This window comes from Anguilla anguilla, chromosome 1 (genome assembly GCF_013347855.1).
Source record: "Anguilla anguilla isolate fAngAng1 chromosome 1, fAngAng1.pri, whole genome shotgun sequence".
Lineage (NCBI taxonomy): Eukaryota > Metazoa > Chordata > Actinopteri > Anguilliformes > Anguillidae > Anguilla > Anguilla anguilla.
Window position 1 is genome coordinate 26220814 of NC_049201.1, and position 17539 is coordinate 26238352.

Genomic DNA, 17539 nt, shown 5'->3' on the forward strand with positions numbered 1-17539 from the left:
TAATATTCGATACATTGTAACATTACATGACTTATTAATCGTCAAAATAGCGACTTCACTTGTTTATTAATAACGTTAGATTGATGACATTGATGTGCACGACAACGTGGTCATTTAGCTAACTTAGCTAGGTAGCCAAACAGTCAGTAACATAGATATTTTGTTGTTGTTGAAATGTGCCCAGCATTCCAAGGCTGTACGTTGTTGTAAGATTCAGTAGCCAATCAGATAGGCAGTGTTGTGCATATCCCGCTCTTACAGCTCGTTTCCAGCCCAAACCACTGCAAAGAGAGCAAACTTTTTTTGTCAGTGACATTTTCTTCTGACATCTACGACGGCAATCGCAACCACAACATTTATTTTGCCTTTTTGTATAGCTATTTCCATGGATAAAATCGCATTTATTATTATTATTTATTGGTAAAAACATTTACTTCATATCCAGTGCGACAGTCAACTACTTGCACGTTCCATGACACGTGTAGCTATTTAGTAATACGTTCGCATTTCAGGCTAGAAAATAACCCGTTAATTCAGAGAAATTGCTGAGTTGTCCTAGAATCTTTATTGCAACAGAATGTATCAAGGCTGGCAGCCCGGATCAAATTTGTTGCCGTCCAAAACAAACACCTGAGAGAGGCTGCCTGCGTGTGTGCCTCCCCCAAGGCGTTATGTCATTGTTCTGCAACGCGCAGCTGTCGTAAAAACATATGGGCTTCGATAACCGGAATCGATAAGCTCTCAGGCATACGATTCCAATGAATAGGACAAGTTGGAACCGGTTCTTGTTTCCCGTAATTGTGCCCAGCATTCCAAGGCTTGTTGTAAGATGCAGTAGCCAATCAGGACTTGAATACAAGTTTTTTGTAGAGTGCAAAAACTTTGATGTTATTTATTTTAATTTAATTTAATTTATTTTGTTGTTGTTGAAAACACAGCATTCCAAGACTGTGTATTGTTGTCAGGTTCTTTGTAAGACTCTGCTATGCTGTAAATAGTTGTTGATTTTTTAAAATGTGTGTTGAATAAATGACTTATTTATAACAACATTCACATTACATAGTCATATTTTTTAAATCTCTAGTCAGCTTTTAGCACTGACTTAATGTAGGGACCTATGGAATCTGTGTTATAGCTTTTTTAAATTCTCAATTCCGCGATTCCGTCCGTGATTCTGTTATCACATAAACTATAGGGCCCTACCTTAATCCTACCATCAGTCTGTCGCTGGCCCGCGCCGGACCCCTGTCAAAAGATACCGGGCCTAACAACTTTTCTGGGGGAAACCCTGATGACCTGAAACTCAGCTCCTGTATTCTTTCTGTCTGTGTGACTTCCTTATGCTAGGAGGTCCAGGTTAGAAATTAGGTTCCAGTGCTGTCCTGCTATGCAAAACATCTATGGATGTTTTGTTTACAGCCACGCCCCCCTCATGAGCCAGCGAATCGGAATCCTTTCAGCTTCAACAACAGCAGTGAGAAGCATTCAACCATCAAGTACCCACAGCTGAATACCTGGCAAGCCTACAGAGTTGACTGTGCCTTCAATTACCCACAATACACTGGGTGATCAGGACTTACGGTAGGGGGCGAGAGGGTGTTGCTCTCCTGAAGGAACTCCTCCAGGGTGACCATCTCGCTGCCGGGGGACGAGGGGCGGCGGCGGGCCAGGCGGGGGCCGGTCCTCGGTGGGGGGGTTTCAGAGGGGAGCGGGGAGGCACGGGACAGGAGGGAGTCACGGGGGCCGTGCCCAAGTGCCAGGGCGTCCAGGCGCTCCAGAGAGTCTGGAGGCGGGAGCAGGAGTGAGGAAGAGGAAAGAGGAGGAAGGAGGAGGGGAACAGCAGAATAACACTAAGATTTGGAGACTGGACGAGAGGGCTGGGTTGCATCAAGCCTATGTTAGGTTACCTCAGTGGCACCGGAAAACTTGTGAGTGCTCAGGTGAATCACCTGTGCATGAATACGCTGGTTGAAAGATATGATTATGAATCAGTATGCTGGTTAACAGCATAAAATATTGAATACTCTAAATAGTGACAGGGCGAATACTCTGGGAAACGGGTTAATGTGGGTGAATACTCTGGGTAACCCTAGTTATTGTGGGTGAATACTCTGGGTAACAGAGGTTAATGTGGGTGAATACTCTGGGTAACAGTGGTTAGTGTGGGTGAATACTCTGGGTAACAGTGGTTAATGTTGGTGAATACTCTGGGTAATAGAAGCGGGGATGAATACCTTTGGAGTGGACAGGGGAGTCGCTGCTGGAGGCACTGCGGCTGAACTCGGCAGAGCTGAGCCGGTGACCTGAAATAAGACGAGGGGGTGGGAGGTGGGGGGGGACAGACGGGTCACACTCCAGCTTCCTGTGCTCGTGCCTTTTTTTAATAACATAGCCATGTTTATTTTTGGGGGCGGAGCCCAGGGGAGCAACGGCAGCTCGGTGCAATCGATCCGCTCGAGCCGTACCTGCGTTTCCATGGACACTGCTCCCGAATGTGGCGTCTGGGGACTGCAGCCGTAGGTCCTCGTCGCAGCTCAGCCCTGCGGTCGACACGGAGAGAATGAAGAGACCCAGAGCATAATGGCCTCCATTTCTATTCCGTTCACTGGTAAGATCCTTGAAAAGACTGTCTTTCAAGCAAACTTAATAAATATCTCATTTCAAATGGTCATTATGATAATTTACAAAGAGTATTTCGACTCCATCGTAGCACCGAAACGGCTCTTACTAAAAAAATGATCTTCGTATAAACACAAGAAAAAAATTTGATCCTTGTATCACAAGATCTCTATGACACCTTCAACACAGTTGATCACAACAATACTGTAGCTAGACAGACTGGAAAACTGAGTTGCATTATCTGGTCCAGTGTTAAATTGGTTCAAGACATATCTTAAAGATTAAAAAGCTACTTGTCATCAAGACATATCTTAAAGACTAAAGGCCAACTTTGTCTCCCTCGCTACCTTTTTGACTTTGAATGAACGGGCTTGACATGTGGAGTTCCCAGTTCCCCAGGGTTCAGTCCTTGGTCCTCTTTTGTTCAATATTTACAAGCTCCCGCTAAGTCAAATCATACCAAATAATAACATTTCCTATCACAACTACGTGGATAATACTCAAATTTATATAGCTCTTTTCACCAGGTGACGATAGTCCCTTAGTTTCACTAATTCAAGGCATACCACAAATAAATGATTGGATGAGCCAGAATTTCCTGCAATTAAATAAAGATAAAAATCGAGCAATTGTATTTGGTGTCAAAGAAGTGAGGCAGAGAGTCAACACCCACATTGTCTCCCTCGCTCTGAAGACTACAAAACAAGTCAGGAATCTGGGTGTCATTATAGATTCATACCAAATCGATTTTCAGTCAAGACAAAATCAGCCTTTATCATCAAATAAATGTAACAGAAATTTGAGATTTTATGCGAAAAGCTGACTTGGACTAATGCCTGTTTTTATTTCCTGGCGATTACTGCAATGGTTATTTTTCAGGGTCCCAAAAAAATAATAATACAGAATGCAGCTGCCAGAGCTTTAACCAAGCCAGAAAAAACAAAACAAAACAAAAAATAAAATAAATAAACAGAACATGTTACCCCAGTACTCAGATTGGCTCTGTATTGGCTTCCAGTGTGTCAACACTGGAAGAACTGATTAAAAAATTCCGCTACTTGTTTATTAATCACTAAATGGTATAGAAACATCTCTGACATGCTCTTGAGATACGAACCCTCCAGATCTCCCAGACCTTCTGGAACAGGTCTGCTAACTGTTCCCAGAATAAAAACAAAATTTAGTGAATCTGCTTTTAGTCATGACAGCCTGTACTCAATTTGTGGAGACATGCCCCAACTCTGACCACTTTTAAAAGCAGGCTTAAAACATGTTCTCAGTTGGTTTTTACCTAGTTACATAGCCTATTTTAAAGTGAAACTTGTCACAACTTATTTTTTATATTTTCATTTACTATATAGATAGTATATATTTATTATATAGGATGGTATATACATGTATAAACTATTTTATACATTTCTTTTTATTTCTGTTTTTATAATTCCCATTCTCATTGCATCTTGTTTTTTCCCTTTTTAAATAAACTGTTACCTGCTTATATGTTCTTTGTGAAGCACACTGAATTGCAGCTGGATATGAAATGTGCTATATGAAGGAACTCGCCTTGCCTAATGCATTTTCAACGCTGGTGGAAAAACCTGTTCATGAAGCCTGGAGTCAGGGAAAAGAATAGCCTCTTGCCTCACTCGCATTTTTATTGGCGAGCAGCGCAGCTATATAGGTAATGGAATTTACCTTAAAGACCATTGATTATTCACTGTTAACACTAGCGATCATTGATCAATGGGATTACTTAAAACGTGCGTTCTTAATACACAGCCGAGGATCCTCGTCAATAGAATATCTGCCGGCAGTACAGCGGTAGACACTAAGCAGCGTAATTGGCTTGCTCTAAGGACGCTGACCGTAGCCATTCGGTGCCACTCCAGCGGAAACCAAACAAAGCTCTCCGATGGTATTAAAAACAATGGCATGTTTCCTGAAGTGCAGAGCAGAGCCAGGCTCGGGCAGGTCTTGTTAATTGAGGTATTAAAGTCCGTCTCCTGGCAACCCGGCTGAGAACACGCTCGGTGACACGACGCGCTTGGTTATCCAACGCCATTACGCCACTTCATGAATTTTTCAGCGGGTAATTTCCACAAAAATGACTGGCTTTTTGAGGGGGACTGTAATAAAACCCACTTCTCCTGCGCTAGGGAAAAATCTTTCATTTGACCATATAAAATGGCTGACTCTAACGCTACTCCTCTGCAGGGTTACTCCCAAGCATCACTCTCTTATATCACTCGCATCTCCTAGTCCTTCTATGTTACGCGCGTATCGTCATCTTGACGTTTTAGCTCTTTATCATATCTCTGGTAATCCTGTCTCACTTCTGTTTTGACTTGCCATACGTTAATCAGTTAATCAGCCTATGCATCCTGTGTGAACTGCACTTGACACACTGTTCTATTAAAGGGGACAGGCTGCATTCTTCCCATCGATGTAGAAGTACAATTCACCAAAAGCAGAATCTTTTCAAAACAGTATGTACCATGCCTTGCAATTTTTTTATTTTCAAACTGATTTGAAAATTTTCTAACAGAAGAGAATCCAGATTGTACAGTTTTAAAGCAAGTTGAATGCTTCTCGAAGCTTCTCAAAGAAGCCTTTGTTAACGAGCAGCACAAAACATATCAAAAATACAGCATTTCCTTCCTTTTTATAAAACTGAAACCACCAGATGTGCCTTGACAGTTTTGCCTTGACCGCGGTGACCTAAGCATCACCCTGCAGCTCTGCGCACTGCTCCCAGGCTGTAAGCCAGTGGTTATTTTCTTACAAGTCGCACAGCATTACAGGACCGCAACAATCGGTTAGAGGAGGGGGGGGCGTCACACTGGTGATGACTGGCAGGCTGTGGGCACCTGGTTGCTAAGAGAAACGAGCGCAGCAGTAACCAGAGGAACCCTGTTGCCGTGGACCTCGTGTGTGTGTGTGTGTGTGTGTGTGTGCTGTGTTCTGGAAAGAGCCTTACCCCTGGGCCTGTGGCCATGCCTGGAGCTGGAGTTGGGAGCGTGGCCGGGGGTGGAGGTGGCGTTGGTGGGGGTGGAGTAGGCCGGGACCCCCAGCTCCGAGGCCCTCCGCCTGGCCAGCGGCTCCTCGGGGCCGTTGGGGGTCTCGCCGCCGCCACCGCCCCCCGGCAAGCGGGTCGCGTCCCTTCCCCTGGAGCCGGTGGTCTCGCTCCGGCCTGAAAGACGAACGGGAGAGAGAGGAGGGTCACATCCCCCGAAACGTCCCCGATCGCAAATCTGCTTCGGCACGCTGGCGGGACGGGCGGGGACGGGACACACGGGGCGCACGTTGCCGCGGGAGACACTGCAAGCAGGAGTTTACGTACGGGGAGGGGGGCGTTGAAGGAGGCGCCTGCAGGCGGGTGGACGAGGCGTTTGCGGCGGTTGGAGGCTGCGGACGGGGTTGCGCTTCTGAGCCGCCGCGCGGGAGACGCTGCAAGCAAGCGTTCGTTCGTTCGTTTGTGGGGGCGGAAGGGGGGAGCGACGGACAACGTGGGCGGGTCTCGCCGAGGGAAGCCGCGCCGCGGTCGCGATGGCAGTCTACGGTCTCGCGCTCGTTCCTCCGCGCCCCCTTCACGTGGCCCGCGGGAGAGAGGCGTGCCACGCCCAGATGAGGACGCCGCGTGGTTGGAATGTTTTTCAAAATTCTAAGCCTGTATTATAGAACTCCATTCATTTTAATTAACAGTAGTGATTGTTGAATCAACATTAGAACGTTCAGTTAAGAGCATTCTAATCTCATATTCGTGATCTTACAGATTAAAGAGTTAAATGTTTGTGAAGCACCACACCAGAGTGCTGAATTAAATCATTTGGAGATATTGGCATTCGTACATGTGTCATTTAGATATTTGCATCAAACCTACACTTGTCACAATGTTTCTGATTATCAACTATTATTTTTTTTAATCAAAGAACAAATATGAAGGTGTGGTAGAAGAGGCTGATCAACTGGACTGCCATCGAAATAAAATGCAATTAGTATAACTGCAGGTCTGCACAGTGTTGATTAAGGTAATGGACGAGGTCACAGAAGGTGAGCTTTGTTGTTTGAGTAGATTGGTAATCCCATTACACGTCGTCTCCCCTGCGTGTTATTTCCGGCCATTCGTACACCAGCCGTATTTCAAAGGGTGACAGCGCACGTGTGAAACTTCATTTAGCCAGGCGTCTCTCGGGGCCTCTCTGTAGCTGACCTACAAACCCCGCCCCCTGCACACACACGCACGCGGGAGCGATCGCTAAGCAACGGCGCGACGGACAGACCGACAGATGGACAGATAGCCGGGTTGGATGGGAAGAGAGTGAGTGAGTGAGCGATTGAGTGAGTGTGAGCGTGTGAGTGATTGAGTGAGTGTGAGAGTGTGTCTGTGAGTGAGTGAGTGTGAGTGAATGAATGTGTGTGTGAGTGAGTGAGCAAGTGTGTGTGTGTGTGTGTGTGTGTGAGTGAGCGAGTGTGTGTGTGTGTGTGTGTGAGTGAGTGAGCGAGTGTGTGTGCACGGGGGGGGGGGGGGGGGGGGGGGCGGTGTAGACACATGGTGGCGGTCGACAGCAAACCCCCAGGCTGCATAGCAACGCTCGCCCGCCACAGACTGACACTTTAATATACAGCCGCACGGCTCGTCCACTTATTGACGTACTGAGTTCCCCCGACAGGCACTGTCGAGTCACCCACCCCACTCACAGCCTCCATTCACATGATGAAGCACACAGGGCTGAGCACGCATAAGTCACTGCAGCACAGAGAAGACACAAGAGCAGGGTGTTCTGGGAAAAGGCTGCTACTTACTGCACATTCTACTGGAGCAGAGCCCGCTCTGGACTGGATGGGGGGGGCGTGTTACAGTTCTGATGAAAAGAACTGCTGGGTTACGTGTGTCCGTGTTGTTTCGTGTGTGTGCTGCTGCGGTTTCAAGGGCGGTGAAAGTGACGTAGACGTGTTCGCGCCCAAGTTCTATAATTATAATTAGCCGGCCATTTCACGAAAATGGTGTCACAATGTGTGCATGTGTGTGTGTGTGTGTGTGTGTGTGTGTGTTCGTAAGGTTCCGTTAGAAAAGGCCACACAAAGATGGTGTTAGAGAGATATGATGGAAGGAGTGAGACGGGATGATGGGTGCGGGGGCGAAGGTGCCGTTGATGAAACACGTCAGAACTGGTTATTCTGAAAGACGGCGTCGCCGGGGGCGGGCGTGATGTCACAGGACGACCAGAAGCGCAGGCGCCTCGACAGCGAGCGCCGCTGGGGGGGCGTCCGCGGCGACTTGAGCTTCTCTTGGCTCTTACTCCTCAGAAAGTTCAGCCGCTTGGCAGCTGGTGGCGCTGATGAGCACGAGAGGGACGGGGTTTACCAAAATAAATAAAAAATAAAAAAACAAACAGAAGAAAAGGATGAGAGAAAGAAAGGGATGAGTGGAAGAAATGAAGGTGCATTTGATTTTTAGAAATAAAATAAATAAATACACAGTGAAAAGAGCCCCACATACCATTGAAAAGACCAGTATTAGTAATAGCATGCAATGGGTATCTGAAACACTACTAGAATAGACAAATGACACACAATCCCCACACCAACAGAAAGAAAAAAAGATGGTAAATCAGAATGTGATGAGTCAAAGTAAAATATGAACGAAGTATGAAGTATTAGTACAGGACATTTCCCTGATAACAGCGCTACTTGTAGTAGCTTCTGGCAGTTTGTTTAGTCTCAGGCGCCCCCTTGTGGATGCTTTCGTGCAGTCATGAAGTAAAATGTAAACGGCGTCCTCAAACTCAAGGGGTCAATCGCAGTGCATTCAGCTGAATTGTAGTCAACAGGTTTAAGCCCCACAAATCACAGAACTGAATCATCACTGGAACAGCTAGTCCACAGATTCAGATAGCTGTTCCAGTTGAAATGCAGCTCTGTGGTCTAGGGGTTTAAACCAGAGGTTTAAACTCCAGCCAGTCATGCCGCAATCGACCCTAGCAGTCCTGGACAGCTGCATTGTCAGCAGGTTGTAGTTGTATTATTTCAATCGGGGCAAATTTTAATATTAATATATTATCATAAGATTAATATAACAAATAATAATATTATTTACTTATAACCTGAATAATCACATTTTTCACTAGTTTTAACTTTTAATTATTTTTTTAATTTTATTTTTCGTATTATTTCAATTTCAGTTTAGTTTCGGTTAGATTTAAGGGTGGGTTTGTTCGTTTTTGTTTAAAAAAGAAATGTTTTGGATTTTTATTTCAGCTTAAGGCAATAACCTTGTTGGGAACACATGTAACACTTTGTTGCTCGATAAAAGTGATTGATGATATGATAATAAAACATAAAGACCCACAAAAGATCAGCCAAGCCCAACACTTAGCAACAGCGTAATTGTTGCTTTTGGATGACTTGACTAATCGTGCCTCTGGGAGAGAGAACGTCTTTAGGGACCGTGCAGATTTGTTTGCAGAGAGCGACGCACGGATGATGTTTGCACACAACCCTGGAGGAGGCATGCCCTTCATTCGACCTCTACGGTGTTTCCTTACGCAAATTATACGAACAGGCACGTGCATCAAATTAACAAACAATAGGTATTCAGTGCGATACACCTGGGATACGCACGGGGAAAAAAAGGCCTGAGCATGTTTCACAAATCCCCGGTTGGCTTTTCATAGGAACGTTTAAGAACAGGAAGAATTTAGGAAGAATTTTGAGAATGAGGCCCATTCTCTTGTTTTCACACTGTATTGAGACTTCAAACTCTCACTTTTGTTTTACGAGGGAACATTATACTTACGGTGGTCCGTACAATATTTGAACAGCTAACTGAATGGAAAAATTATGGGCCTTACTCCACAAGTCAATAACACCCATTTGCTTTGTTGACTGGTGTTGCACAGGTCTAGAAGTAATCCTGTACCATATGCTAACGCATGGGATGGATTTGGAGAAGGACACGAGTAGAATCTGAATCATGTGATGTTCCCAGCACTATAAGATGGGCAAGACCTTCAGACCTACCCACAAGCCTGGTGTCCTACAGTACAAACAACAAATATATTATCCTGAAAAGGCTTCCGCTACCCCTCCCAAACCCTTGTTTCCTAAACCAACCCTAACACCTTCCCACTGACCACGACCCAAACACATGCCCCCCGTACCACACCCAGGAAACCCTTCCCCTAACCACGCCCCAAAACCCTTTCCCCGAACCCCACCCCAAACACTTGTAACCCTGACCCTACCCCAGAGCACTGCCCCCTAACCCCACCCCTAAATCCCCTCCCATATCCCCACCCCTCCAGCTTGCCTCCCTAACCATTCCCACAACCCGACCCCAAAATGGCCGCACCCTAGCCCGACGCGCCTAATGCCAGCTCCCGCGCTCAGGCTCTGCACCTTTGCTGGTGTACGCTGGGGAGATGGTCAGGGATTGGCTCTCCTCCGCCGAGTCCACGCTGAGGCGGGGCTGCCGGGGCGGAGGCGGGGGCGGGGGCAGCGGGCCGTCCAGGCCGTCGGTGGGCGACGTGGGCCGGGACGTCTCCGGGGCGCTCCGGACCCTCTCGCGGCTGCTCTCCTTCTTGGGCTTGATGAATTTGGCCAGGGCTTTGGCCCCGACCCAGTGGTTCCGCCTGAGGAGAGGAGAAAAAGAGCGTCGGCACGCCTCCACGACACCGTAGGCCGGGGATACTCAAAGCTACTCAAAGATACTCAAATTCTGTGGAAATAAATACATGTGTATAAAGACTATAAAGCTGTCAATGAGTGTCTCAGATGTCATGTGATATTATTTTTCCTCAGAAGTGCGCCTGTCTGGTTGGGACCATAAAAGGTTGGGACATGCAGCCCGAAAGGCTGACCAATTTTTGGGGACGTTCGCACATATTCGAAATGACCCATTTGACCCCGTTTTCACTGCTTGTCCGACGAGCGAAAGGGGAGGGCGGCTCGAGCCTTACTTTTTAGGAGCCGGGTCGTAGAACTTGTACTGGTCCATGATCTTCTCCTCCAGCTTTTCCTTCTGGCGTCGGAGAGCGTTCAGCTTGTCTCTGCAAACGGAAGCAGAACGCGGGACGGTTCGCAACCAGAACGCACTTTTAAAAACAATCCCCCTCGATTTTCCCCACACGCCACAGAAAACGTGACCGTGCTATGGGGATGGACCCACGGACACCGAAGCACACGTGCTACAGGACGCCGCTTGTACCGTACGGAAAGGACACGCGTGTTCACACACACGTGGGCGCGCTCGCACGCGCACGCGCACGGACAGACGCACGTGCACGCGCGTGGGCACGGGGGGACGCTCACATGTACTGTTTCTGCTCCTCGTGGTACAGCTCCTTGCTCTCCATGGTGCGTTCCAGCAGGGTCTGGTTCTGCTGGCTCAGTATCTGGATCTGGCTCAGGAGATGGTGGTTCTCCTCCTCCAGGTTCCCCTTCAGACGGGTCAGCAGCTGTTGGGGGGGGGGGGGGGGGACACGAAGAGGGCGGGGTCAGTTCAGAGCATGCGCTTTTCATTGGGCGAAACCAACGGACACCAGTGACTTAAAGAGCAGCAAGCTAAAGGTACACATAAACACACATTTAAAAAGCCAGAGGTACAGAATGCCTGGGGCTCCTTTCAGATGTAAATGCACATTTTTCCTTGAAAATATTTGACCTTAGTTCAGGAAAACTGGTGCCTCCCCCTCCCTCAGGGCATGCCCTCCACCCAACAAACATGCACAAACACACTAAAACACATACAAGCATGCATGTACACATACATGCACGCACACACACACACACACGTGCGCACATACCCACCCGCGCACACACACACACACAAACACACGTATCCACACACACACACACACGCACACACACGTATATACACACGCACACACACACACGTATCCACACACACACACGCACACACACACATATATATACACACACACACGCACACACACACACACACGTATATACACACACACACTCACACTCACTCACACTCACACACACACACGCACACACACGCACATATACACACACACGTATCCACACACACACGTATATACACACACACACACGCGCGCGCACCTCGCAGTGGTTGTCCAGCTTGGTGAGGGAGAGGTCCAGGCCCTGGTGCTGCTCCTTCAGCTGGTCGTAGCGGGCCTGCCAGCGGTTGAGCTCCAGCTGGGACTCGTTCAGCGAGGTCTTCAGCTCCTTGGTCTGCAGCTGCAGCCGGTCGCACTCCTGCGTCAGCTGCTCGTGCGCCTGCGTCACCCTGCAGGGGGGGGGGGGCAGACGAACGGACGGACGGACGCGCCGTGGTCAGGACGGGATAGGACACGCATACGGGGACAGCGCTCTGGCCTCTCAAATTTCTCTAAACGTCCCATTTAGAAGAAGGGAGGAGGGGCAGAAGAGCAGGAAACGGGGGGTGCAGAGGTCCAGCAGGAGGAAATGGGGTAACCCTACATTACGGTGACGAGACTGCCGAGGATCGCTGAAAACCTACACTGAATTTTGGACTCTAGGTTTTTCTCAAACCCAAAAGAACAGTGAAGAAGACATTTCAGTAGAAGATCTGACGTAGTCGGTATGAGGAAAGTGTTCTACTCCGTTTAGCCTGTACCTGCTGAACCAAGCAAAACTGCATGAATGCGTAAGCAGTCCTATCCATAGTCTTTGAACTAAGTGGCCCTATTTAACCTCTGTACGAAGACCTCTGGAGATCCTTTATGCTTTCTGGACTCCCTGAAACTCAAATTAACAGTAAAGAAGACATTGCTCTAAAAATGAATGTAAGCTGGGATGATGTATGGCGCAGCCGAATCAAACCCCCCCGCACCCACCGCCCATAGAGTTCGATCAACATCATGACACCTTTCTATAGTCCGCCCCCTCTATCCGTTACCCTCTCTGCTTACTACCTTACAGAGCGCAGCAAAAAAATACGACAGGATGGTGGACCGGCTAAAAATTTGCTATAGAAATGATTGCATGGTATAACCAGCAGGGGGCGATGCTGTTCAGACAGGCCAGATGCTGCAGGAAAATACACGTTTCTGTACGTGAGGGTGGAAAGAGCCGCATCACATGCGCTGTTCACTGTAGGGGGGGTAACAGAGAAGGGAGGCGGGGCACGCTCACCTGTCCACCTCCCCCCTCAGGCTCTGGTTCTCTGCCAGGATGAGGCCGTTTTTGTGGATCTCCTCCCCCAGGCTCTCCCTCTCTCTCTGCAGCGTCCCCTCCAGCTCCTCCAGGGCCGTCTTCTGCATCAGCAGCATTGCGTACCTGCGAGGGGGCGGAGTCAAAGGGGCGGGGTCAAAAGAGGGAGGGGTCAGTGCCGCACCATCACCCGACTGGCCACAGGCTCTCACGTTGCGTCTCTCCACAGACTGTCTGCAGAAACCAGACTGGGGAAGGAAACAAATCTATTCTGTACTAACAGGTGGACCAGATGTAGAAAACTCATCGAACGGTCAGACAGAGAGAGAAAATGGCTGCCCCTCTGTGGGTTTCCCGCTGGCGCAGACAGAACAGATTCGCCTGACCGGCCACCTCCTGACGGCCAACGCGTTTGAGCTGGCGCCGACTGTATTGATCACCTCACAGTGCTCAGAAAAATGGCAGCGGAGAGGGATGTGTGTGTGTGTGTGTGGGCACATGCGTGTGTGTGTGTGTGTATACTTGCATGTGTGTGCCTGTGTTTGTGTGTGTGTTTATGTGTATGTGTGTGCGTATGCGTGTGCGCGCACGCGCGCGTGTGTGTGTATGATTGTGTGTGCGTATATGTGTGTGTGTGTGTGTATGTGTGTGATGAATAATTAATCAGTGCGTAATGTAATTAGGTGTGCTCTGCACTCAGTGCCCCATTCGCCATCTGGAACCCAGAGACGCGCTAATGCTCCGGACGTTTCACAGTCTGGGTGTCGCCACCCCTCCTCTCTAGCGTGGGAGACCCCAGGGGAGCCCCTTCCATTACTACCAACAAGCCCATCACACAGACTGACAAGCACATCAAAACTAGCGTGACTGTAAGCCTGTCCAGTCAGTTTGGGAGTGGGAGTGCGAGTACTAGCGCTTACATCCTCTAATGTACGGGCAGTAAGCCATCCGTTCTTTGTTATCGGGCCAAGCCAAACAGGTGTTGTCTGACGAGGTGGGGAAAACCATCCCGACTGAATCTCTTCCTCTCTGGGCGACGTGGAGGCCAACCGCGCATGGCCTCAGAGGCCTCTGTCTAGGACAGTCGCCGCTGGTTTAAGGCCCAGGTCATGACACCGGTCACTACGCTCTGAGCCTCAGGTACAGTAGACCCGCCAACCGGGCGCAGCATTAAGTAAGCCGTGTGGGGGGGCTCATTAAAGTGGATTTTTCCACAGGGGTCCAACGAAAAACAAAAAAAAAACAAGGGTGTGATCGACACTTAAAAATAGACCAAAAGAAAACACAGACGCTGAAAGAGTTTCCACTGCGCAGACCATTTCACATAGACAACACACCTTCCTAGCCAGTCACGTATCTCCAACCCCCCCCCCCCCCAAATCATTTTGGTATTTCCCTGTGGCCCACTAACAGCAGCCACAGACCAGGGGGGTGGGGGAATGTGCTGCTGTTTTCGTGCCCTGACTGTGCGGCCATGTGGAGACCAGCTCTGCGGCAGCGTGACCCCCCCTCCCCCCACCCCCCTGGCTGCTTGTTAGGTTTTATTGGCACATTTGATCTGGCGTGGCGTGCGGGGGCAAGACTACTGTAACCCGCCCCAGAGAGGGGGGGGGGTTGGGGGGTGGGGGAGGCTGGTCTCCTTTAATGTTCTGCTTTCGTGCATCTGCACAGGAAATCAAAGTGGATTTTTATTACTGGGTTTTCCCCAAACGAGACCGGCGGTGAAACTGAACCCCGCTCAACTCTGAAGTCACCGAGGACCGTAATGCCAGCCGCTGAGCTGGGCCGTCGACCAGCGACCGACGGTCGACCTTGACTCCGCGCTCGCCCGAGATCAGGTGTCGCCTCACAGACCCTGCGGTATGACATCCTTTACCTCCCACGCCCCCGCCCCTCCCCAAACCCCAGCCCCACCAACCACTTCCTGCCGCCTTTGCCCAACATACGCCATCAGCAGTCTGCCTGATCCAGTTACCGGTTCATTTCAGTCGAGCCTCAGCCGACAATGCCTCCTGTTACAGCGGCTGGCAGCCGAGTGGTTAGGAGAGGAACAGAGAGGCAGGACCGTTAGCACCCTCTATTGCTGGGGGGTGGGTATTACAACAACAATCTACACATTTCACTAGAAATTATTATGAGAGTGGCATGAATGACAAAATAAATATACAGTAGTGTGAGAAAGTATTTGTCTCCTTCCTGATTTCCTCTAACATTTTGCCTAAAGATGTGAAACCATTCAGAGTGACAAATATGCAATAACAGAGGAAATCAGGATGGGGCAAATACTTTCATGGCACCGTATGCTAAGATTAATTCCATGAGACTAGTCTTTATGGCGGCGCACTGAACTTCGCCGTCCTCTTCTGTCAAGGCCAGTATAATAAAGAAGCGGTCTTCCTCAATCCCCTTCGGGCAGCTGTGTAACTGGAGAGCCGTGCAGAACTGCGCTCGAGGTGTGGAAAACAGATGAAATTTCAGCTGTTTCGCAGAGTCTCTCGTTCTCACGCGCCATTTTAAACGCAGGGCGGAGGTACGGCGGAGCAGGGAGCGGCGCCGGCACCTCGCAGCAGGAAGTGACCACATCCGCGCGGGTTTCCTGTTCTCGTGCGGGGACTCCGGTGTCCTCCCGCGGCACAAAGGCATGCGGGCTAGGCTAGCACACCTAGCGAGTCCGCATTGTCCCTGGGGTATGAACGTTTGAGTGAATTTGCGTTTGAGTGTGCCCTGGATTGGTGACCTGTTCTGGGTGCATTCCTGCCTTTTGCTCAATGCTTGCTGGATAGACTCCAGCTGGCCCAAAACCCTGATCAGGAAGTAAGCGGTTTTAGAAGATGGAGGGATAGGTCATTTTACACAGAACCCTTTTACGCTGCTGGATATATTCAGGTTAAGTACCTTGTTTAAGGGTACAGTGGAGAGTTCTATCGAACCTGCAACATTTGGGTTGCAAACCCAGCCATTATACTACACTGCCACCGCTAGATAGATGTATTGACGCTCCAGTCAATCTATAATCTTTGAGCCCTGTGACCCTATTTGACCTCGGGATGACCCAGATATGGAGGTTATAACCCCACCGTGACCCCGGAATGATATATGCAACCTGTACACGACCCCTGCATGATCCGAGTACATTCTGAGCACGAGCAATGTTTAACACAGATATTACATACCAACCAGATGGTCATCACCATATTCTTAAGACTGAAGGTTCTGTCTCCCTTCTGTTCAAGACTGAAACATTCCGATATGGTTCTCCTTTTGTGTAAGCATGGTCAAGCACAATACATCTTCAATGGACGTACAGAAGCACTGGAATCTCCAGTTACTAAACAGAGCCTCCTCAATAAAAATGGGGGAGGAGTGAAGGAATGTAAGAGTGAACCAATCTGGTCAAAATATAAAATCTTTATGTGACCCCAGAGTGACCTCTGAGACCTCAGCATAAGCCCAGCTACTAAACAAAACCTCTCTGATAAAAACAGGGGAAGGACTGATGGAATCTAAGATTCAACCATCTGGTTAGTATATGACATCTTTGCGTGACCCCGGCGCGACCCACTTGTTCTCCAGCGCGCGGTGCTCCTGCTCCAGGCCGCGGTGGCTGCCCTTGAGGGCGGTGTGCTGGGCGATGAGCTGCTCGTACTCGGCCGCCTGCCGCTCGTGGACCGCCAGCAGCCTCTCGTGGTCCTGCAGGACGCTCTCGCGCCCGGCCCGCGCCTCCTCGAACCTCCCCTCCAGCGCCTCCGCCTCGCCCTCCAGCGTCTGCACCTGGCCCTGCAGCGTGGCGTTCTGGGCCATCAGCGACGCGCTCTGGGAGTTCAGCGTCGCGTTCTCCACCTGGAACCGGAAGCAAGGAATTGTGGGACTTGAAGTTCACGTGGCGTGGGAAAAACCTTGACGCTATATGACTTTCCCCGCACTAAAGTTCTCATTTCTCCAAGCTCCAAATATGGTAAATATCTCAGAACTCAGAAAACAATATAATTGGTTTAAACTGTCATGCCATTAAACCATATTGCCGCAATGGTACATAATATATGTGGTCTAAACCTCCTTGTTACAGAACCACACTGTCATATCGGGAAGTAACTGTTATGTCATTATGGTTTAAACCCCCATGTGATTAAACCATAATGACATAAGTGAAAGTAATACACTTGGTTTAAACAGCCATATTACAGAACTGTACTGTCAGAAAAACATGTGTTTGGCACAATGATAAGAGGAAGCACAGATGCCAAAAGCAGAGCAGAATAAATTCAAGAACAAAAACATGAACTGGACAAACATGAGACAAGGCACTGGGCTCTCGGACGAGGTACGGGGCGTGAGAAGGGGGCGAAGAGAAAGGGCGGAGGGAGAGGACGGCGTGAAAGCAGGGAAGGCGGGGTGAATGGGGAGCGAAGGCGTTAAAGATGGGAGGAGCCTGGGCGGAGGGGGGCGGGGCTGCGGACCTGCAGCTTGGCGGCCTGCGTGTGCAGGGCGGTGTTGTGCTCCTGCAGGGCAGTGGCCTGTCTCTGCAGGGTCAGGATCTGCGCGTTCAGCTGCGTGTTCTGCGTGTCCAGCTGCCTCAGCTGCTCCCTGTGCAGCTGCTTCTCCGTCTGCAGGGCTGCGTTCTGTGAGAGGGGAGGCACAGGGGTCATAGGTCAGCAAAGGGCGCCGCCCCTTTCAGAGAGAATGCCTCTGGCTTAGGAAAAGGTGAGCTAAAACGTGTGCTAATATTTGTATTGGCCTGGAGCTAAATGCTAGTAGAAACAAG

General features: G+C 49.3%; 1 protein-coding gene across 1 annotated transcript in view; it reads right to left on the reverse strand.

Annotated features, from left to right (window-relative positions):
- ccdc88c (coiled-coil domain containing 88C) overlaps positions 1-17539 on the reverse strand; it is a 76549-nt gene that overhangs the window by 6188 nt on the left and 52822 nt on the right. The window contains exons 19-29 of the mRNA XM_035413713.1: positions 17235-17396; positions 16340-16617; positions 12760-12903; positions 11704-11890; positions 10930-11075; positions 10578-10667; positions 10018-10250; positions 5597-5809; positions 2466-2540; positions 2235-2303; positions 1581-1783 (exon numbers count right to left, since the gene is read on the reverse strand). Of these exons, the coding sequence (XP_035269604.1) occupies positions 1581-1783; positions 2235-2303; positions 2466-2540; positions 5597-5809; positions 10018-10250; positions 10578-10667; positions 10930-11075; positions 11704-11890; positions 12760-12903; positions 16340-16617; positions 17235-17396 (1800 nt within the window). The remainder of the gene's footprint in view (positions 1-1580; positions 1784-2234; positions 2304-2465; positions 2541-5596; positions 5810-10017; positions 10251-10577; positions 10668-10929; positions 11076-11703; positions 11891-12759; positions 12904-16339; positions 16618-17234; positions 17397-17539) is intronic.